Raw genomic sequence first — 23899 nt, 5'->3', positions numbered from 1 at the left:
GGCCCTTCCCACGGGCTGCAGTTCTTCACAAAGGGGGGACAGCCTGGCTCACCATGCGTAGGGCATGAGGTGGCTTTGTTAGAGTCACCCAGAACAGTTTACCTCCCCCACCTGAGTATGCAGAGTCCCAAACTTGTCTTATGTCCTTGTCACGGTAACCTGGGGTAGTTCACTCCACCTGCAGCTGCACATACCCTTGCGCAGGTGCCAACATGACAGCCAGCGGTGGATCTTGGAATTTGGACAGCAGCACCTGCATTACATCAGCAAGTTCACTAATGAGCAAAACAGGACATTGCATATGTTTGGTATGTTAATCAGTGCAAATTTTATTATCCACCCCTGCGGTGCTTTCCTTTGAGCTTCACTCCTGAGCAGGCCTCCACTGCGTCGGGTCCCCATTTGATTAGCACTGTTGTCCCAGGGCTCAGTATCATCTGCGAACTTGGGTGATTTCATTGTTCATTCTCTCCTCTGCATCGCACCTAAACTTGCTGAATAAAATCACTCAGGGACTGCCAATACTGAAATTCTTCCTCCTCCTGAGAGGAGCCCATTGAGTCTTACGCCTTCGCTTCCTATCCTTCTTAATTCGTAAAAGGATCCCTTATGTTCCTCTGGAACCAACCAGTACAACCAACCATCATTTTAAGTTGTACTCACGCATTTATTTCTCCATGTAAGAAAGTACTTCAGAGCAGTGTGAGAACAAAGAAAACTGGAAAAAATTAAGAGTAAAGTGAGAGTGTTTCCATTAGCAGGCTGATGCTCCTATTTCCACAGAGAGAAGGTCGGTGTGCCAAGGAACTTCTCTCTCCTGTTCCGCTGTTACGTTATGTGGTGTACTAAAAGACTACCGCATCTGCGTGTCTTTAGACAGAAGAGCGGTGTAGGACAGCGCTCTTCAGGGTCTCAAACTGAGAAGGGACGGGCCCTTGCAAAGGAGGCCCCCCGGTAAGACCTGCCTCTTCTGAAAGCCAGTTGGAAAGCAGCACGGTGACGTGATGCAGGACACACGGAGGGTGTCAGCACCAGGTCAAAGAAGTTTTGTCCTGTGGAGGAGGACGCGCTCAATTGTCAGGGCGAAAGCGTGTTATTGCGGGGGGGAATCTAGTATCGTGCATTGCCAGACGCCGCCTAACTTGCCTCCTTGCTTTTCTCTCCCCGCAACTGGTCCCCGTGCTTGCTTTCAGGAAGCGTGATCCGGCGTTAGTCCGGCGCAGAGGCACCGGCAGAGCTCCCTTCGTGGCCCTGCCTCCCGCCAGCACCGCCACCTCACCGCTTGCGGCTGGCAGCTGCGCGGGGCTGGGCGCGTACCTTGCCGCAACCTGGAGCAGCCGACCCGGTGGAGGCCCGCGGCCTGCCCAGCGAGAGCTGCGGCTCACCCGCTGCTGAACTTGTGCTTTTAATTGTGGCGTGAGGAGCCCAGAGAAGCCGGGCCCGCACGCACCCTCTCCACGTACGCGCCAAAGGCCTCGCTGCCGCCGCCCCCCCTGCCCCGGCCCCCGCCGGCAGGAGCGCGCCTGCGCCTGCCGCCGCCCGTCTTCTCGCGATACTGCCGGGACCGCTGGCGCGCGCCGGGCCACCCCCTCCGCCCCGCGCCGGAAGTGAGCGAGGGAGCGTGCGCGGCGGGCGGCACCGCTGGCGGCAGCAGTTGCGGGGATGTCGGCCACGTGCGCTGTGTCCCGTAAAGCGCAGCCGCCGCCGCCGCTGCCGCCGCGTCCCGCAGGCGAGAGGGATCCGCCGGCCAAGGCGATGCGCAGGGGGCTGCGGCGGGGCCACGAGGAGGAGCGGGAGCAGCTGCCGTGGCCGGGAGAGAGCGCGGGCGGCGGGGGTGGCGAGCCCGAGGTGGAGCAAGCGGCCTCCCTGAGCGACGAGCGGCGGAGGCGGCAGCCGCAAGAGCCAAGGGTGCTGGCGGCGGCGGCCACGGCAGCCAGGGTGGAGGAGGAGGTGGAGGAGGAGCGGCTGGAGCGGGAGCATTTCCGGAGGATCATCAACGCCTTCCGATACTACGGGTAACCGAGACCTGCCACCCTGCGTGTGAGGCCCTGCGAGGGTCCCCTCCCTTCCGCCGCCCTGCCTTCGCGGGGGTGAGGGGCTCGCCGGCCGGGTGGGCGGCCCTCCGGGCGCCTGGCTTCCAGAGCGCTTCGCTCTGCCCTGCTTGTGGTGTGGTGTGGCCGCCTCCCTCGGTCTGTCCTCGGTGGGGGGCGCCGTGCCTCTAGCGGGGTGCGGAAGCCCGAGTCAGGAAAGGACACCTCCATATCTTTGGCAGTTAGGAAGCATAAAAAAAAAACAAAACACAAACCAAACCATCTCAAAGTATGGCACATGTGAAAAGGATGTAAAAGGTCTCTTTTTATAAGATAAAATGCTTTAAGACGCTGTAAAGTACTCAAAACAATAGTAGCTCCTGCTGGCAAAGAAATGCAAATGGTGTTTCGATTATTGGGGGAATTCTTGAAAGATGCGTTAATTTGCACGAGAGATAAGACCTGTTGATAGAGCTAATGAATGCCATTTTGCTATAACTTTAGTTTTCCAGTCATTTGTCTAGTCAGAAAAGGGCTTGATGGCCCCATGGGAATGAGACAAAGCGGGGGGGGGGGGAACCCGACTTTATAGCTGAATCCATTGAATGGAAGAAGAAACAAAAGTTACTCAAATAGCGGGGTGGGGGGGACTAGCTGAAAAAGTCCAGTCCTCTGCAGTATTTTGGTTAACTGTCTCTTATTACTTTAGGTTTGGTAAGCAGATCTGGGATGTAGCTACGCTACATACTTATATACTTCAGTGGACAAACCCCCACCATGTGATTCTTACTATGTGATGGACGCTTTTTGTCAGTGCAATATAAGTATAATTTACATGACAGTGAGGTTCCTGGAAGGAGTGGGTGATATTTAGAGTATTTCTTCTGTTTGCTATTTTTATATCTTTGGTTGTTTTGTTTTCCAGGACTAGTATTTGAGCAGGAGGTTGGTCTAGATGACACTTCGATATCTCTTTCAATCTGAATTCTCCAATTCAGTTTCATGTTAATTATTACTATTAGCACAACAGACAACTGTAATCTACTTATATCAGTATGTAATTGTATCGTCAGGCCTTAGAAGCTGGGAATATCTTTGTCAACCTCATGCTCAAATGTGATTCTGAATACTTCCGTAAACACATAACAAAAGGATATGACTCGAATTTCCAGTACAGAAATTGAATTAAATTACCGCTGTCTCAAAGAAACAAAGCTCCGAATTTAAGTCAAATTACATATCTTGGTAGTTAAAAATAATTTAATTGGAAATGTCTGTACGAGTAAGGCAATAACACACTTTCAGATGAGTTCACATTAAAGTTCTTCTCTCCTGGAGACATACGGACTTAACTTTATTCTTTGTGCGTAGTTCTTCTGATTTCAGTGAATTATTCATTCTGCTAAGAAGGTTGCAATTCAACATGAAAGGGTGGAGGATTATGGTTCAAAGAATTTTTCTGATAAAACTTTAAAGGAGATTATATTACTGTTCCTTTTCTGTTTTTTGTTCTTAAACGTAATTTTAAACCGTTGTACCTATTGCAGTGAACATGACCTTCTCAGCAGCTCATATGTAACATTGGAGGTATTAAGTGGTCAAATTTCCAGGCTGGGGTTATAACTAAAATTGCAGCAATTGCACCTTACTCTGTCTGGTGGCTGGTTTTCAACTCTGTGCTGCTGTATGCTGACACAAGAGTTTGAGAAGCTGCAGTATGACTTGACTTGATAAAATGATTTGCTGCTGCCAAAAGGGGCAGTATCCCTTGTCCTGGCTTTATGCTCTCTCTCTCTAGAGTCCTTATGACTGTGCTTAGCCAACTTGACTTCCTGAACTGACAGAAATCAAATCTAGCAAAAGCTATACAGGTCTCTTCAGGGTTAGCAAGTTAAAAGAGCTTTGTGGCAGGCCTGGTGAGTGCTGGAACAAGGTGGAGGGCAGAACTGTTCTGGGTGAAGAGAAGGAAGAGGAAAGAAAAAAGCAGACCTCTTGGCAGTATATTTTTTTATGGAACTTTTATTTTGGGGAAATGGAAGAGTTATTTTTAGCTTGGATCAGTTACATGATCAAATTCACAGTACTCATACGTGGGGGGAATATGCTGTTAAAAGAAGGTAGTTTAGTATCTTAGTGTGGCTGCCAGATCTTCGGTATGGTCCAGCTGTGACTCTTATGGTTCTTTCAGAAACAATTGATTTTGAGGACCCCTATTCCCACTCCACATCTCGTTATTTCTGTAGCTAAAGTTTATCACAGCATTCAGCTATTCATTCAATTTAAATTGGATTTGTGAAACAATCTGGCTGGTTTTGATGGGTTTGGGGGCTGATTGTTCATGAAATTTTGTAGATCCATGTATTGAGGTAGTGATCACCTGTGCTGGAAATGAGTGGCTGGTGATGAAACTGCAAGAAGAAAACAATGGTCCTCTTAAACTGCAACATGTTACAAAGAGTAGCAATGTAGAACTAGAACGTAAAACAAACATTTTTGCCTAAAAAAATCTTGAAAACTTGTTCTCTAGTAAGGAATTACAAAGTCTGATCACTTTCTGTGTCTAGAAAAATGAATAATTGTAATTGGAGTAGCTTAGAGTGAATTATTTATATTTAGTGCATGTATTGCTTCTAAATATCTAAAGACCTTAAATTTTTTGCTTTTTAGAACGAATATGCATGAACGAGTGAACAGAACAGAGAGGCAGTTTAAATCTCTCCCAGCTAACCAACAGAGTCTTCTTCCTCAATTCCTTCCTCACCTTGACAGAATTCGGAAGTGCATTGATCATAATCAAGAGATACTACAGACCATTGTGAATGACTGCGTTCATATGTTTGAAAATAAAGAATATGGAGAAGACGTATGTTAAAATGGACTTTTTCATACTTCAAAATTAAATTCTGTACGCTTTGGGATTTTCTACATTTGTTTTTCATACCTTTAGGCCTCCAACTTTCTTTCCTTTTGACTTCTTTATTTTCTCCTTCCTTACTTCCTGTTTGCTTACATGTTCTCACTCTTGGCTTTTGCATCTTGTAGAGCTGTTGTTTTATAAAACTATTTGTTGTTAGTCGTTGTAGTTACACTTAAGAAAACTAATTGTGAATCTGGCAAATGACAGTAATCACGTAAAAAAGTGATTTTTTACACTGTAAAAAAGCAGTTTTTCACTCCACAGTTCTAGCTCTACCCTGGTTACATTTTGAAGTTATTTTTTCAGTTAACTATGTAGAGCATAAATGGTATGGTCTGTCTTTCTGTAGGTTATTATATGTTATGGCATTCTAAACCAGTTACAATTTTAGATGGGCAAAGTATTTTTGATGTTATAATCTGTAAAAACTTTTTCACTACTTACCTGCTTTTTCAGTGTGACATCTCTATCAAAAAAAATTGCACTCAGACTTAAAAGACTGGCAGAGATGGAAACTGGAGTCCTTTTTTTGGTATCTGCAGGCAAGGTACAGTAATGGGCAGCTCTAATGTGAGCTTCCTGGTGTTGCCTCATCAGTACCTAAAGGGATCCTCTTCTCAGGGTAAGCAGTTCAGCCTCTGCACTAGCTCAGCCCTGGTCCTTTCCTGATTAAGGACTACCAGTTGTGCTCTGCTATGCCATACAATGTATGGTTTTGTGATGTGGAACCTGGTCTCTTGGATGCCGAACTGAGACCAGCAAACTCAATTTGTTCAGGATTCTAGGTTGGATTTGAGCCCTGGTCGCAGGAGTGAAAGACGAGTGCTTTGTCAGCTAAAACTCCCAACAGCCCTTATAGCATGGCTTTTGTCTGATTATAATTTACCTTCCGCTCTCCCCCTCCCCCCAAGACTAAAGATACTTGGTACGTTTTCCACTAACTTCTTTTTTTCCCCCCACTTTAATCAGGGAAGAGGGAAGATTACACCAGCTTCAACATTTGACATGGATAAATTAAAATCCACTTTGAAACAATTTGTGAGAGACTGGAGTGAAGAGGGAAAGCCTGAGAGAGATTCCTGCTACCAGCCAATCATTAGTGAAATTGTAAAGAACTTTCCAAAAGAAAGATGGTAATAGTGTTTTAAGACTTATTTTTATGTGGGCATACACTGTTGCACAAATCTAACGAAGTTTTTATGGAGTAATGAAAAGTTGGGATTTAAAAGTACAGAAATTACTGTGAATGCAGTGGAATTTATTTTTTAATCAAGAAAGTTTTTGTTTCTAATACAAGGTGTTGAAAAAGAGCATAATCATAAACTTCACAAAGGAATACCAGGTAAACCAGAAATAATTTTTTTTTTTTTCCCTGCAGCTTGATGTAACGGGATATCTGTTAACTTTTCGAGTAAGAGACCTCAGGAGGTTGTGAAGTTAACTCAGTTGTGCTCAGTGAGGTAAAGTTTGCAGGTTAGCGGATTCTCAGAGTGCGTGTGCTGCAGATAAAGGGAAGGACCCTTGCGACAGCAGCAAGTATGAGTATTGCCCTTCATGGTGGAAGGAGGGAAGAAGACTCTTAACCTCTAGCACAGTTTTATTGCACTAAGAATTTACCCTGCAAATACTTAATTCTAGCCTTGGTTTCAGACACATGTTACAAGGCAAGTCTTAAAAAAGCTTTGCTGCATGTATGAGAGTAGCTTTGTAACTGCTTGTTAACACCACCGAAATAGTAATTGGTGTGAGGTTTTTTAGGTAACTTTAAGTAGAAGTGTACTGGTAGAATCTCAGAAGATACAACTGTTGTAAGAATTCTGTGTTTAATGGTTCTGCCATTTAGTCAGCCCAGTCATCATAAAGTACATTTCATTTTAAATTTAACACTCTTATAATGGGGAAATCTGTGAACTTTGTACTCATAAATGTAACAGGTTAGAACTTAGGTTTGATATAACTCGGTATTACTGTGGGGTTTCTTCTTTCTCAGTAATTGCTAATAATGCACTTGTACCTTCCACTAGCCATCTTTTAATTTGCTGAAGGTGAACTTTCAGATTTTATCTGAAGGTGAACTTTCTGCAATGTTTTTAGTGCTAATAGTGCCCTCCATAAGATGAAAATGAATTCAGTGCTACAGGTTACCTGGTGTACTTCTGATGTGCAGATCTGTAGGAAAAGTCATAGTTAGTTTTGAAAGTAATCATTCTAATCTTAGTAGTTCATCTTTTTCTCTGTATGCTACTTTTTAAAGCTAGGAGAGTTATAGGAGAGGTAACTTATGTAAAATCTTAAGAGATGCATGATTGAAGTTGGAAAATCTTGACTTTTACATTTATCATCAATGAACTCTATTTCAAAACCTCCAGTTGGTATTAGGAAGCAACATGTGGTAACAGATTGGGTGAATCTGAAGTTGATAGCTTTGTGCTTCTTTACCAGGAATTCTGGTGGTGGTGGTTGTTGTTGTTGTCAAACACAACTGATGTGACAGTGCTTCTGTCCCTGTTGTAATGGCTCTGAAATACCAGTTGGGTGGTTTTTGTCTCTACAGAAATCTCAAAACATCACTGTATAGATCAAACACCTCTACTACAAGTTTGAGTTTGTCAAATGAAACATTTTTTTTATTTATAAAATGTGTATTGCATACCTACCTATTGAAAAGTTTAATGTGCATTATCATTATGAAGCTGTTGTAGCACTAACGTAAAACCTTTTCTCTGTTCACATATTGTTTCTTACTGTCGTCAGCTCGCTTTTTTTCCTAGTGACCGGAGGCTCTCCTACTTGGGTGTAATTACCTCTTTGAGCACGGAGGAGAGTTGTTCAGAAGGGCCTGTCTGTTTGTGTGTTACCAGGCTTAACCAGCAGTGCCACCTCATCCTTGTGCAAGAAGTAACTTCCCTAGCAGGGCAGGCTGGCTGGTCAGTCTGATTCCTTTTTTTACAGTTTTGGAGGGGATCAGTTGTTTGAAGGGATGGACAGGGCCTGAACTGACCATAGTGAAGTTTTTCTGGCTGTTGTGTATAGCGTGTGCAAAGTCTGTTTCCCCCAGAGAGGACTGGCTATGGCCGCTAATGCGGGAACACAGCCTGTAGATGGAACCTTGGAGTGCAGCTTTCCGTTTCTTTAGAATTCCCTTTTGTAGCCCGGAGTGCTGAAGTCTCCTGAGATGATGAAATGAAAGTGCTGGAGAAAAAGTGTATTGTTGGCACTGGGTGATGAAAACAGCTTTGTCTAGATGTATTTTGCATTGAAAAAGATGGAGAAATAAATCTTTTTAAATTTAAAACTGTCAGTACGAGTCACCTTTTACTTTTTAATGGCTTCAATGGAATTGTACGTTCAGTTTCTAGTTAACATTTTTTAACATTATTGATTCCATGCATTGGAATCATGTGAAAAAGGAGTTTAAATTTTTTGAAACTATTCAAGTACATTTCGCTTCATGCATGCACGTGTTGTTTGTTCTGCCCTTTGTAAGATTGGCACGTATTGGTTCAGTTGGTACGCAAAGAACAGGAAAAGAAGTGAAGTACTCTACATGCTTGCTCTTCTGGGAAGCAGAAGAGGTACAAGTAATGGTTGAAAGCAGCTGTAAATTAGAACAGTCTTTCAGAAGTGCTACTGCTATCTTGTGTTTCAGTCCAGTCTTCTGACAAGACTGTAATTTAAAAATAAAATGGCAAAACCTGTTTCTGTTTCCCATACCTCTTCAGAAATAATTCCTTCTTTCTGCTTAGCACCTTAACACAGGATCTGTTAGTAGGATCTACAAAGCAGTTTTAAGTGAAGTTCCACGAGATAAGGTTTTCCTGAGGAACTTCTGGATTTTCTTCGTTATTCTTTTTGGAATTTAATAGTGTTTCAGCTCACAGGGTCTCTATAATGCTGTCTACCTTTTGATGAAGCCATTTGAATTTCTTGGATTTCTTGGATCTGAATGAACCATGATCACTGCTTTCTGTAGGAGAAAAGAGTAAAACATAGATATATTTTTATTTCTTGATGGAATGTGTTTGTTAAAGCTTTTTTACGGGGAAACATTAAGTTGAAAATCTAAATAAGCATACGGATATATTTGTTTTCGAATTCCCCTTTTCTTTTGTTGTCTTTATTTTCTTTTACTGCTGCTGTTACCTTCCTACTTACATGAAAGGATGTAAAAATCGTCAGCATCTTGTCCAAAAGGAACGAAAGAAATAGTTAACTTTTTAGTTAATTATGGCCAAGAACGGTAAACTTAGATATTTTCTCCAAAGTTTTCTTTTATTTATTAACTTGGCCTCTGGAACCACCTATAACTTGAAATTTAAATCTGTTATGCTGTCCAGCAATTGATTGCATTTTCCAGGATACTGTCAGGACAGTCCAAAAGAAGTCACTAGTGTTAGTTTCCTTTATATTTGAAAAACGTAGCTTACTAGTCCTAAGGCCAAGGTTGGCTATACTTCTTGAATGCGCTTAGTCACATTTATAGTGATGATAAAATTTTTGCTTTATACGAATTTTATTTAACTCTATATAAAATCCATCTGTCCTTGCAGGGTTTTTAATCTCGTCCAAATTTATGCTTAGCCTAAACTTTGATATAAACATTGGATTTAAGAGTGAACTATATCTTCACTGTTATTGCAGTCCACTGAAGGCTTTGCGGGTCTTTACGTGGAAGTATGTAAACCTCAACTGCTAAGTTTGGAGAAGAGTTGCTCTTCAAATGATTGTGCTTTTTAGCTACCTTCATTATTTTATTTGAAAAGTAGTTGTCTTTTAAAAAAAGATCTCTGAAAATATGATTACAGTAAAAAAAATGAAAAATACCATACTGACAATTGGATCTGTTCACTATCTAAATTTACAGACATTACAGAGATAAGGTATCAGGAAAGAAGGAATCCCACAGTGTGATTCTATGCTGATGTTTCCACTGATCTTCTGTGTGGGGGCTGTATATTTCTTATCACTTATTATCATTAGCTAACATTGAATTGCAGTGTTTGGTTTATGAAAATGAGGTTTGTGGTTTGCTGAACTTCAGTTTACCCCTTCAGCACCATCATTTTTTTGTTAAAGCACAATAGGCATAAAATAAGAAGCCTCTATTTTTATCATGTATAACTTTTCCCTTAAAAAGGGACACCAAGTTAAAATCTTCATTAATAGCATTAAACTTCTAAAAGCTGAAAAAATATCACATTGCAAAATGCAGTACAATGATGGCATGACAGATTTTAGTTGTTTCTGGTATTTCTCCACTGTCTTTTCAAGAGACTGCTGCAGTTTCAATAGTTGAGGCAAACAGTACCATGCAGCCCTCTTCCCTGCTCTTTGGCCAGCCTCCTCTCCCCACAGCTGTCAGGTTAACAGGCCAGTGTTTCTTCCCTATTGCCCTACAGGTTTTTAATGGGTACTTGTTGGATACCCATTTACGTTCCTTACCAGTTTGAGATCTGTGTCGTAGAAATCCTGCTGCTGCTGGCTAGTTCAAGGCTAGTTTCACTGTGGATAACCTTGGGTTATACCACAGTTTGTTTTTTTTTTAAATTGTCTTTGCTACTGCTGCAATTACATATCCACCAGAGGAAAGCAAATTTTCCTAGCCTCCTAAATTCTCTTACGACTGTTTAGCCATTAAAAAAGCAGTTTATATGCAATTAAAAATTTTTAGCGGTTCTAATGATTCAAAAATTAGCATAAAATAGTGCATTGGAGTGTTCCCACTACCACTGGTTTCATACCTTAATTTTTCTGAAATTCATCAACAGTTTATCACTAACAATTCCTTTTAAGTCTTGAAAAGGAAAAGGTGTTTGAGCGGGTTTTTTTGATAGCAGGACACTATCAACAGTCACTACTTTTTATACAGTAAGTTGCCACATACCTGATTTCTCTCACCATAGATTAAAAAAATGCTCTTGAACCATTTTGGAAGGCTAGTGTCAATGTTAGTCGACCAGATTTGATTATATTGTATTCTAATAGCTGTTCTCTGTGTGCTGAAACAAAGTTGGTGGCCAGCACCAGACCCTAGCAACTGATATGAAGAGATAGATAGAAATCAAATTGCTAACAAGTTTCCAGAGGGACTTCAATCCCTTAATAATGGTGCAAAGGAAAGTGCAGTTAAAATCAACTGTTTTCTAAGAGAGAATTGGGAAAATTAGTTCAGAGATACAAATTTATATTGTGAATAAAAAGATACAAGACAATTAGAAGCAATTTAAAATCAACTCACTTGCCTGTTAGAGGCTTTATCTTGTTTTAGGATGAATAAAGGTGCAGATTTCAAAATGTGATTACACCTGCATAGCTCCTTGTTATTAGGTTGTTTTAAGAAAATTGTCTTTTCTAATCAATGTATGATAATCTTGGAAGTGGCGTAAGGCTTTTCAACCCACTCATTGTAGAAGTGTCCATGTGGAGGTGCAAAAATCTGTGTAGAGGTAGTCTAAATATTTCATAAATAAAGTTAAATTGTAAGGAAATGAAGAAGTAGACTAGGTTAGAAATACATTTGGAATAACAGTGAATAGATATACTACTATGCATGGAAAAAGCTGTAAGGTTGAGGCTTTTCTAGCTTCTCCCAGAAAGTGGATTTTCTTCCTCCGTTTCCTTCAGGGTCCCTATTTTCAAAAATTCCATCTTGAGCAAGTAGTTTTCCCCTGAATTAATCTTTCTTTTTTCAGTAAGGCTTCCTGGCTAGCTTTCTTTTGGCTTTCCATGTAGAAGAGAGGTAAGGAGAACCGTTGCTTCACAGGAATGCTCTTAAATAATAGCAAAGTCTTGTTTTCCTGCTTCTTGTTAATCAGAAAACAAAGAATCTGAAAGTATAATGGAATGAAAATGAAAATCAGGAAAGAGAACAACTTTGATTTTCCGTTTGGGAGGCTTCACTAATTACATGATTAAGCCACAAACCAAAAAGCTCCTTTGTTAGTTTGTGTGGCCTTTAGAAAAGAATAATGCTTGCTTTTGTTTTTGGGTAATAGTCTTCAGAAATGTACTACTTTTCAGAATTCACATAATTCCCTCACTCATCTTCATGCTTATGCAGCGTGCTAAGTCTTTTGAACCCTTCTTGGCATCCTGAATTTTTATGTAGTCCAAGGCTTTGCATTTTGCGTTCTTTCATCATATGTTTGGAAGTGACGATTTTGGCTTCCTTCATTTAGTTACATATAAATTGATACACGAATGTTTTGTCTTTGAAGGTGACATGCAAAACTTGTTTTTTTGGTATATGAAATTAGAAATCTTGTTCACTACTGGAAACTGAAAAATTATTTTTTTTTAGATGAAGTATCTTTTTAGTTTGGCACGGGAGTGTTTTTTGTTGTATGAGTGAAGGTTTGATTGCATTGTGATGGAAGTCTAATGGTTAGAATATGTATATATTGCCTTTTCTGCTTGAAAGAGGCTGGATGTCTTCTGGTCGTTTTCAACTTGATGCCTAGTTATGGGACGTGAAGGGTTAGAGAGCTGCAATGTACTTTGATTCAGGAAATCTTATGTCACTTTATGTGCTTGAGTGAAATCAGTGAACAACATATTTAAAACCCACAGTTGCTGAGAAGGTAACTACTTAAAGGTTTTTACAGTCTGAATTGCTCATTGGCTTGTAGAAGTGTTGTTTGCTTTGTGTTTCTGATGTCAAGATACTTGTTTATTTTTCATGCAATGTAATCAAGGAGATTTCTAGAATATTTACTAGTTATCAGTGTGCCTTGTAGAAAAATAAATGGTGCTATATGATAATGTTCTTCAATTCATTTCAGAGATTTTTAGCTTGATAATTGTAAAAGTTTTCAGGAAAAAAAAACTGGTTTGTAATTATGATCTGTGTTCTGAATGAGGGTTGTATATGTTCTTTTGAGTAATTTTCTGTGAATTGTTTTGACTGTACAATTAACCAATCTGATCAGAACTGGCTTAGTTTGCATTTAAAAAGTAAATTCATACAGGAAATACATTATAATATCTAAGTATATGGGGAAAAAATGTTTGACTGGACCTCTGTAAGTTTTGTTAAGAGGTATCAGATAAAGACTTAACTATTATTTTTGTTCTGTTGCAGGGATTTCTCCAAAGTTAATATCCTGGTACCTGGTGCTGGGCTAGGTAGATTGGCGTGGGAGATAGCTATGCTCGGTTATGCTTGCCAAGGAAATGAATGGAGCCTCTTTATGCTCTTTTCTTCTAACTTTGTACTCAACAGGTACATAGCTTATGTTTTACTTGCTGATTGAAACCTAGGGAGGCAAAATTATAAATGAGAAAAACTTGAATAAATAAAACTCACAAGAATAGATTTGTAAGTCCTAACACAGGACACACATAACCACTTTCCAGAATGTTTTAATGAAAAAAATGTCAGTGGGATAAATGGGGGAGGGAAGCATTGCATCAGAGTCACTCAAATTATAGCAGGAAGCATGACTTTTAAGTGATGAGACTTAAAATCTCTAGATTGTACCACAGATTTTCTGCATAATCTTGAATAGGTTTTACTGTGATGTTATTTCACATCTGTTTCTTTAAAATGCACACTATCTCACCGGTGTCAGTTAGTTAATATGTGCATGGTACTTAGTGGTAGTGATTAGTAATGGAGGAAACCCATTAAAGAAAGTATTACATTCCATACTAAAATTTTAGGCTCTGTTTTGACATGAAAAACAACCACTGAAGCACACTGAACCACTTCTTAAGCAAGTCCTGTCACTGAATAACAGCTAAAATATAGTTAATAGTTTTACAATTAAGCTGAGGCACTAAATTTGAATGTGGTAAATTTCACTTTATAGGTTTAATTTAGAGTGACATTTCTGTGTTTGGTGTTCTGTCACTTGCATTGAAAATTACTGGTTTCATAACTTGTTAGAGAGGAAGGAAGGCAGCAAATGCAACTGTTCTTTTAAGAAAGAAAGTGGGAAGACTATGGGTGCAGAAGTATGAAAGACGTCTTGGCGGGGTGTTTTGTTTTTTGGGGGAGTTGATACCAAGTTCAGAGAGACAGATTTTGCCAGTTCACTCATTCTCCAATCTGAAATGACACATTTGCTGAAAACACCTAAACTATTGGCTTGTATTCTGTATTATAATGTTTTGGAGACCTGTTTGTAGGCTGATTGTCCGCATCGGACTGTAATGATCTTAAATCTGTTACAGCTTACTGTTCAAAAACAACAACGGGAAAACACTGTGTGTTATGTTTGCTGCATGTCTGCTTAAAACAGCAATGGTTAATGTGATGAAAAATAGATATTTGCTAGAGGTTTATTTGTTCTTTTTCATACATTATTTTTAAATGATTCTCATCTGGTGGTGAAATTGCATATTACAGTTGAGCTGATCTAGTGCCTTGCAGCTACTGAAAAGAGGTCACATTCTTCTTGTCCTTAGCTATACAGCCCTGCTGGCTCTTAAGCTCTTTGGAAATTGTCAAATTATTCAAAGCAGCACAAAAGTATTCATTTCACTGATCAACTGTCATAGTGGTTCAAATCTGAAAGTTAACTTTACCCCTGATTACCTCTGATGAGGTGTTTTTTGCCTTCCTTAAATAATGAGTCTTTGGCCTGTACATGGAATTCTCCTGAAGATCTATGCTTAGCTTACAATAGTAATCATTCTTAGCATCTAATGCTCATGTGGTGTTTCCTATTTGTATAAGATATTTAGCAAAGCGGTGTACATGCATTAGCCTTGCTAACAGTATTAGATTTTAGACAGCAAAAATGAGTGTTGCTCAGCTGCTGTAATCTTCATCTTTGCTGGGCAAGTTATCAGTTACAAGTTTCCTTGTTAGCATACTGCTAACCTGACTCTGAATTTCAGTCAGTTCTGTGGAATTCCAAGCATTCCTTTCTGCCAGATTTAATTGTGGGCTTGGGATGTCTATTAAGGTTTTAGGGACTTTTGGGATCCTTCATTTTAGTCTTTAAGTGGCTGTTCCCAATTAGCCTTCTGAAATGGACATGTTTGCCTTCCTGGAACTGGAAGAAACAGCAATGATGAATATGAGCTGAAGATACCAGTTAAGGGAGAGCGGTAAGAAAGAAGGATTTTGCAAATCAGTTTTTAACTACAGTCTTAGTTTAATTATTTTTTGTTTTCTGTTGATAAAAACATCAGGATTTTGCTAACATGTCCAAATGGGTCGGATGCACCTTCTTTCTCTCACCTTGGTTTATTTTTAGGAAGACAATGTACTATATTGAGTGTCAAGCCAACTACTACAGGGGGCTCCTAGATGTGGTACAGTGACTTAAGTCTTCTGTATACAATGTGTTACCTGCTGATTTTTCCGCATGTAAAAAAAGCTTAATTCTCTTGAATTGTGAATTTTTGTTACTGTGGATAAAGTTGCATAGCATGTTGTGTAGAGAGTGCATCAAGGCATAACTGTGGTCACTATAAGTATTTGAAATTAATGAGAGTGCATTATTCCATTGAGGAAGCTCTAATTAAAGATAAAGTGACTCTGGAGCAGTTAAGCTGCAATGGCTCCAAGGCTGCTGCAGTCTTGTATGGGAAATTGTGCTTTTTCTTGTATGGGTAAGGTTCTTGTTGCTGGTGTATTTTTCTAGTGTTTAGATGATTTCTGGATATAATGACAGATGGCAGAGGTGATCATTGGTGATGTACAGACACGCTTCATTTCTTACATGTTCTGGAAGAGCAAGAACTGTGGAAAGCATAATCTGTTTTCCTGCCTCTGGAAGGCATACCAAAATCTTCAGGCAATCTAGAGCCACAGGACACATGTTACTTCCCTTTGACTGGAGGGGAAACAACACCAGGGTGCTATCTGTGTGGAGGAGGCACGAGCAGCTGGTTGCTGACTTGCTGTTTCCTGCAGCTGGAGATTCAGAGCACAGGGTCAGTAGCCTTGGTCCAACAGCCCTTCAGTAGCAGTAGTCCCACTTACGAGTATTTGAGAAGTTCAGTTGAAGTAATATAAAATCACTTTGTACCCAGCTCAGAGTAGGATTAGTTTAGAAAAGCTTTAATTAATACCAGTAGAATTCGTGCTAATAATTGGGTAATCCTTGACACTTTGAGAAGGCTGCTTGGTTGTATTTGTTGCATGTCCATGAATGTCTTAGGATGAAAACAGTTAACCATTTTATCTTTAAATCAGTGGTCAGAAGTAAGATTTGACCTACCCATCTTTTCCAGAACAGTCCTTTCGACTCAGTGTTGAACAGTAAATGCCCTGCCCCTATGGAAAAAACTGAAGTGCATCACACTTAGTTAAAGATATGATATTTTTATAACATAACTTACATCATACATCTCTTGTTGGAAGGATGGAATTGTAAAGGACTGCAGTACTTAGTTCTGAAGTATAAATTACTGAAGCTGGAAAGGGAGGTTTTCAAGCTTGAGTATGGAGAGGGATTGGTCTTTTATATTAAATTGGGAATTCCTTTTGGAACTGTTTGAAAGTCTACGTGAATATACTTTGTGCTAGGGAAAAAAAATACAGGGAGGTGTGCATTCCCTTATAGCTCAGAAAAAAAAGTCCTTCTTAATCTACTCAGAGCTCTTATTTTCTTTACTGTGCTTTTGGGGAAATTTTCATTGTTAAAGAAAAATGTTCTGAGGATAATACAAATTGACTGGGAGCATATGGAGAATGCTAGAATGGTTAACACACTCTTTTTGTTGGCCAACGTGGGGGTTCTTTGGTGTTTTTTTTGTTGTTGTGGTTTTTTGGGGGTTTTTTTGTTTGTTTTGTTTTGGGTTTTTTTGTTTGGTTTGGTTTTTTGTGTGTGTGGGTTTTTTTAAAAAAAACAAAATAGAAATGCCTTTCTTGAAGAAAATTATGCCTATGTTATCAGCGTTTTTTCCCTGCTTTTTTTCTTTGACTGCATATATCTGATTTTTATTCAGTATATATGGAGACAGTTGATGAGCTGCTCTAATACAGCTTGGTTTTGTGTTTTTTTTACTGAAAAAACGAAGTAGAAATCTGAGATGAAGAAGGTAAAAAATGTTATTTCAAAGACTTTACCACAGATGTTTTCTATCCACCAGCCAAAAGAGTGCACTTTCTATAACCTGGTAGATTGCTTGCAGTTATGAAATGTTTGATGATATGTGTTTTATGGGACAGATGTGTCCTCTGTTGTCTCTGAAAGAAAACGGCTTCATTTTTTAATTACAAACTGATTTTACAGGACTGTGGGAAAAGCTGCTTTTTATACTTTAATGCTTTTTTTTTTTTCACTTTTTAAAAGAAGAGTTGACTTAGTTGGTCATGTCAACCCACAAATTTTATTTTACAAAGACACGTTTACTTAGCATAATTGCAACACTCCAGATGTTACTAACTTAAAATGACATCTAGCACAAAACTACTATGCTTTGCAAAATGGGATTTATTTATGTATTGAAATCTAAAAGCATCCTTTCAGTTACCATCTGCAAATGCTTTTATTCTACTGTGCTTCAAAACCCCTATGATTATGGTTCAGAAAAGACAGAAGAGCCTAGAATGAGAACAAATGTTTCCAATAAAATTCACAGAACTAATGTTACTCATCTTCTTTTTTTTTTTTAATGGAAAAAAATATGGCCCAGAAAGGCTTAGCTTTACTGAATATACCTAATCACAAGTTTCATTAATCTTACAAAAGAATCTTGTACATTTTCTTTTCAGTGGAGAATTAAGTCGGGAAAAATGGTAAAAGGTAGGGAAAGAAAATTTTAAAATTAAAAAAGGCAGTTATTTTGTGGTGGTAATTTGTGTGTCAGAGTAAAATTGGTTTTTTCATCAATTTATAAATAGAAGTGTTATGAACTAATAAAATTCCTTTAGAAAATGTGTAACTTTTGCAAGAACTTTATCAATAATACAATGGACGTTGGTGGAATTCTTTGACTCCTATATTTCTAGATAATAGCAATTAGTTGAAACTGAATTGTGCTGATTTCCGTATTTTGCAGATGCTCTGAAATTAACTCATGTAAGCTTTATCCCTGGATTCATCAGTTTAGCAATAACAGAAGATCTGCTGATCAGATACGTCCAATTTATTTCCCTGATGTTGATCCTCACAGTCTTCCTTCTGGTTCAAACTTCTCTATGACAGCAGGGGATTTTCAAGAAATCTATTCCGAGTGCAGTGAGTAAATGTAAACTTCTAGGCTGTCCATGTAACTGTATCTTCAGAGTATTTGTTATGGGACAGTTAATGATTACAAATAGAAGGGACTAATCACTTCTTTACTGTAAAAAATAGAAATATGAGTTTTTTGTTGATTCAAACTGTTTCAGTAGTAGTACATTTTAAGTGAAACGAATATACACTTATTGACTGTCAAATAGTAAATATTTCAGAGGCACATTATGGGGATGATAATTATCAAAGATTGAGACTTCTGTCAGTACAAATAACCTCATTTTTCTCTTGTGATACGAGGTTAGTTGTGCTGTCCTCACTGCAGCTATGAAGTAATGTTTTATGACTGACCTAATGTTGAATTAACTTGCAGAAGACTATCTTTAGTGCCCACTTCACCAATTACATATTTAGGATTTGATCAAGGGTAGCACTTACCCAATTCTTTTGTATGTAGTCTAATATTCTAATACATGCCTATTTAGAAGCCACTATTTTTTCCTTACACAGTATTGTATTATCACCTCAGACATCTATTTTCTGTTTCCATCTTTCTGTCCCTATTAGACCCATAGCAATTTTTCACCAGGATTATGTAGCTATTGATCTGCCCTTTACTGTGAGCCTTCCTTATAGTTGCTTAATTTTCTGAAGGTTCTGTCTTACATTAGAACATCTGATACTTAATTGAGTATAAATTGAGACTTTTTTTTTATTTACAGAATTTAAAACTTTTGCAATTTCAAGGATACATGTTTAGAGAAAAACAGGGAGACTCATGCTTTAAAAGATAAACTTTGAAAGATCCTGCGTGTTAAATTCACTAATAAAAAAACAGCTGGAGAAATATTCAGATACTGAATAAAATGTTTTAAAGCTATGTGATTTGTGAAAGTACACTTCAGTGTACAGACTTGTATTGCTCTAGATGTTAACTAGAGAGGCCCAAAATCACTGAGTATTTTTGCAATTGTATTTCTAACAGTTGTAGTAATGAAGTTCATAGGACAGGTGAGTCAGGCACGCTTGGGCCTTCATTTATATAAAATGTGTTATAATACATACATTTTACAGTATATAATATAAATATATCTCATTTTATATAATGTGTATGAACAATTTTATAAAATGCATAAATAAGTATGTATAACATTTTAGAGTGTGTATGTGTATACACGCACACACATATATATAGGTCACACGAACCCAAACTTACCTGTTGTTAACATAAACCAAAATATTTTACTTACTTGTAAATGAAATGAAGAGCCTTCAGTTGTTGTTAATTGAAGGTAATGCTGAGTGTATAAACAAATACTGGGGTTAAATGAAGAACTTTTACAGGGATAGAAACATTGAAACTAATCTCTATAATTTGCTCTTTTTATGCAGATACGTGGGACTGCATAGCAACTTGCTTTTTCATAGATACAGCACATAATGTTATCGATTACATTGATACTATATGGAAAATACTAAAGCCTGGAGGAATATGGATAAATGTAGGCAAGTGTGACCAACCTCTCTTCCTGCTAGCCCTGACTTATGTTTGATCACATAACAGGCATCTTGTACTTGAAAAGAGTGGGGATGAATGTGTCTGTGCTGAAAACTCTGTAGAGCTAGAAATATCTAGGGCTTGGAAATTATCTCAGATGGGTTCAGAATATGTCCAGATGTTTGCCACTTACAATCATGTCAACACCATGTGATTTTTCAATAGAAGTAGTAAATCTTTGCAGTGGCAGGTTTTGCATTCATGCATCAAACATTTGTTATTTGGCAAATGTAGTGTCCTGTATTCTTTTTTGCTCTTTTTCTAAGAAAATAGAACTTGTTTTGTGTATAAATACATCTTTGTATTTTTTTTTTCTTAATCTGTACTGTGCTTCCAAGCAGAAGTTTTGGGAATGAGATTTATGTATGCCTTGGCTCAAAAGAAGAGAGACTTAAATTAAGTCTCCCATGGTGAAGGAGTGGCAGTCAAAACTCAGAGTTAAACATTTTGTATAGTAGAAACTGGCCAGTCACTGGTCAGCCAGTCACTAGACCAGTCCTGGCCAGTCACAGAATGCAAGCAGAGCTCTTGAGTAGACCACAGCACGTCCTGCCTTCTCTTCTATAGAGACAGCAGTGATGCTAGACTGAAGAAATTTTAGGATGGAGAAAACACAATCTGGTAGGAAATAAGACTTCATTGTTGAATAAGCAGCTGAAGTAATTTTTTTTCATTTTGCATTGATTCTGAAATTCGTTATAAAAATCATATTCAAGTGATAGAAATATGTTCTTTTGTCTGTTTGAGTATGTGGCTGGATATAAGCATTCTTTGCACTTTCGTTATGTGCTTTTGATTTTTAGAACATTTTTGTCTTTTTAATAGCCATTTCTGTTGTATCTTTGTATTCTAGGTCCTCTCCTTTACCACTTTGAGAACTTGGGAAATGAACTTTCTATAGAATTAAGCTATGAGGATATAAAAAATGTTATACTGCAATATGGATTCCATATAGAGGTAAGAAGATGCTGTACTTTGCTGTGAGTAGTATTGTATAAACCAGACAAACTCCTTTGAATAAACCTTTACCTTAAATTTAGTTCAACATAATGGCATATACTTGTAACTTCTAGGAGAATTAAATGTTTATAAGTGAGTTGCAAATTATTTCCTCATTTTTTAAAAAGTATATAGATGGGCCATGAAATCTAGTAAGTGTATAGCAATTTCTTTCTTATAAAGAGAAACTTTTATAGTTCTTGTAGAGAAGGTGTTTTGAAAACTGCTGGTTTTTTTTTTAGGTGGAGAAAGAATCTGTACCGTCAACTTACACTGTGAATGAACTCTCCATGATGAAATACTACTATGAATGTGTGTTGTTTGTGGTGAGAAAACCAGAATAGAAGTGGTCTGAATAGGTTAATCAGAAAAAAATGTTGGCTTGAAAGCTAGAAATGAGAATAAAATGGACTGGGTGATGTCTGGACACAACCTCAAATCAGTGGTGCCTTCTTATTCCTAATAGGATTTAGATAGTGTCTATTTTCTTAATATCTCTATTGCTATCCAGACATGTACTATGCCATGCATATTTGTAATATACTTGTGAAAATGGAGGAGGAAATGTTCACATACACTGTCTTTGTGCTTTGGAATGCATTAAAATAAAAGCAAAAACATTTTGAGAATAAAATTTAGTGTTTGCCATAATCAGGCTAATTCTCTGCATATGCTGCCTCGTTTTTCATAGATTTATAATGATTTTCTTTTTTCTATCTCTGATGTTAGGAATGCATAGAGGTGCTTACTGTCCTAGCTGTGTCACATTTAGAGAAGTATTTCTAAACAAATACTTAAATTATGAACTCTGAAATGATTGGAAAGTGGTAAAATTATTCTTGATAGATACAATAGCCATCAATGTTACAGCAAATGTTACAAATGTTACAGCATTTTCTGTGGAACTGAAACGAAGTAGATAATTATACAGATTCTCATCTTTGGCTGTACCACTGTTAACAATTTAATCCAAACACAGAACCTATAGGCAATTTGAAATACTATGTGAAAGCAGAGTACTGAGTGAAGAAAAAGCAGCATGTCACAGAGAAGCAGTATGTTAACCTCAGTTCAGGAATAACACTAATTTTGATTAATCTCTTAGTGTTCAAACCGAAATATTAGATGCTTTGATGTCTTAAAATACATTGATTTTGAGTCACCTACTTACTGTTTAAGCCAAAACAGTGAAACAGTATTTTTTTGGTTAAACATAATTAACAGAAAGTCACGTTACACCTTGAGCTCTTTTTTTAAAGTTGATAACATAGCTGAGTTATCCATGCCATGTGTAGGTAGTGCAACAGAAAAATCCCTGTTTCTCAAAGGGAAAAAAAAAGTTACATGTAAATAATATGCACCGTAACCTGATTATCTCTACCTGAGTCAGCATATGCAGGCCAATTAATAGGCAATTTCCTTCTAACTTCAGGCACTTTACCTTTGTGACTTCTTGGTTCCTTACCCTAATGGGTTTTTTTCCTGGCAGATGTTGCTTAGGTGAATATTTAATCCAGAAACCCTGGTACTATACAAGAGGCTGAATCTTCTGTCACTTAGCAGTTATGTACATGAGAAAATATTAATTAATAATCACTGTGCTGAGAGGAAGTGTCATGTTAGCCATTTCGTTTTCTTAATATATTGGTTACCTTAAGTACCATTTTCATCCATTTTCAGAAATATCTTTAAAATACAAAAACATTATGATAAGGAATCAAGGGTGTTTCATACTTGGTCATAATGGCACTGGACAATAGCTTGTTTGTTTCCCATTATTTCTTGTCCCTTTTTTCATGGTGATGTCCTAGTCACATCCCTTTAAATAGATATGTTACTGGCTTTTGGATTTTTCCCATTAAGGCCAGAAATTTGTGCCTTTGTTTCTAAATTGAAAGTCTGCAAGGAGGGAAAACACAAACTTTTTTTTTGTAGTTTCAACACTGCATAAGAGAGCACACGCCTGGGTGTGTTCAGTACTGTGCCCATTTTGCTCAGAATCCTTATTGAGAATAAAGGCTTTTAGTCTACAGAAGTTTTCAATTAGAGCTTTGCTTAAATTAGTCTTATTTGAACTGTCTCTTCTTCCTCAAAGTGCACCACCAAGCTTTAGCTCCATAAATGAACTGTCGAAGTTCTACACAGCTCCAAGAAAAATGTGTAAAGCTGAAACACTACCATTGCAACAAGTAGATTGAAAATAAAACCCCTTGCATACCTAAAAATAATTGAAAAAAAAGTTGCTTTCATTTCCTTATTGTACTATTTAATTTATTCTTTGAGGGACTTTGTGATTCTTTGCTTTCTTTCTGATTTTTTTTTTCCTTAGGTGGAATATGATTAGTATTTAACTTGATTTTCAAGCTCCTTGAAATAAGACGAGGCTAGGTGAACGTGGATTATGCTGTTGCTGATAGTGTATGTGTCTGCAATATTGCCCAATTTCTGCCTCCTACCCAGTCTGTAGTTACACTTGAAACGTGGTGATCTTGTTTTTCACAAATAAGCAATTGAACTCTTGCTTTCTGGTCAAATGTCAGTATCCTTTCTTCTGGTGGTTTTGTTCTTTGCCACCCCATGTTGTCACAAGTGCCATTTTTTGTGTTGTTTTTGGAAAATATGTTTTTATTTACTTAGTTCAGGTATATAATTATGTGCTTCTGGTTTTAATCTAGAAAATGCCAGTTTTCCCCATGTTTTCCTTTTTAAATTATAACAGTTGCATTAAGAGTTGGAAGCAGAATAATCTTTTAAGTTGTATGAGTTAGTAGTGTTTTATCTGCCAGTCCTATTTATGAGTTCTTAAAATTCATCACTTGTATTTTTATGCACAGGGATAATTGTGTATTACTGAATGTGATCACGTTGTTCTTCCCGCTTGTATACACGGGGTGGGGAAAATGCTTAAGGTGTTTATCAGCTGAAGCCAAGACCATTTAATTTAGGTCACTATTGAACTGTACGTGGTACCGGGTGTAAAATAAAATGCTGCGTAATCTTCAGTGTAATGCTTCTTTGGCAAATGTAAAGTGTCCTGTATTTTTATTTATATGTAGTACACTCTAAAATCAGCTGTGACAGTAAGAATGGGAGGTTTCACGTCTCCTTCATGTGACCTTCCCGCTGTTTCCAGTGCGTGTAAGCGACTTGGTTTTTCTCTGCTATTAAAGTTTGCAGTGTGACGTGATGTCGCTCGTGTTTGGTTCTGTCCTTCACCGCGAGGTAAGATCCCGCTCTGACTGCCTCTTCCAGTCCCGCT

General features: G+C 38.2%; 1 protein-coding gene across 4 annotated transcripts; it reads left to right on the top strand.

Moving 5' to 3' along the window:
* Positions 1 to 1605: 1605 nt before the first annotated feature.
* Positions 1606 to 23827, top strand: CARNMT1 (carnosine N-methyltransferase 1). Of its 4 annotated transcripts, none has more exons than XR_012670815.1 (8): positions 1606 to 2015; positions 4698 to 4893; positions 5917 to 6080; positions 13028 to 13168; positions 17908 to 18086; positions 19476 to 19585; positions 20495 to 20598; positions 20883 to 23827. XR_012670815.1 is itself a non-coding variant. In XM_075136219.1 (8 exons), the coding sequence occupies exons 1-8, from the start codon at positions 1663 to 1665 to the stop codon at positions 20982 to 20984; spliced, it is 1353 nt and encodes a 450-aa protein (XP_074992320.1). In that variant the 5' UTR covers positions 1606 to 1662; the 3' UTR covers positions 20985 to 23827. The 4 variants fall into 4 exon arrangements, 2 of the variants coding, with proteins under 2 accessions (XP_074992320.1, XP_074992321.1); XM_075136219.1 differs by having other exon boundaries at positions 19476 to 19589; XR_012670814.1 differs by lacking the exon at positions 20883 to 23827 and having other exon boundaries at positions 19476 to 20262; positions 20495 to 20578.
* The last annotated feature ends 72 nt before the right edge of the window (positions 23828 to 23899 follow it).

The sequence above is a fragment of the Calonectris borealis genome, chromosome Z (assembly GCF_964195595.1).
Source record: "Calonectris borealis chromosome Z, bCalBor7.hap1.2, whole genome shotgun sequence".
NCBI lineage: Eukaryota > Metazoa > Chordata > Aves > Procellariiformes > Procellariidae > Calonectris > Calonectris borealis.
Note: the sequence above shows the minus strand (reverse complement) of the source record. Positions and strands in the feature narration are given on the sequence as shown.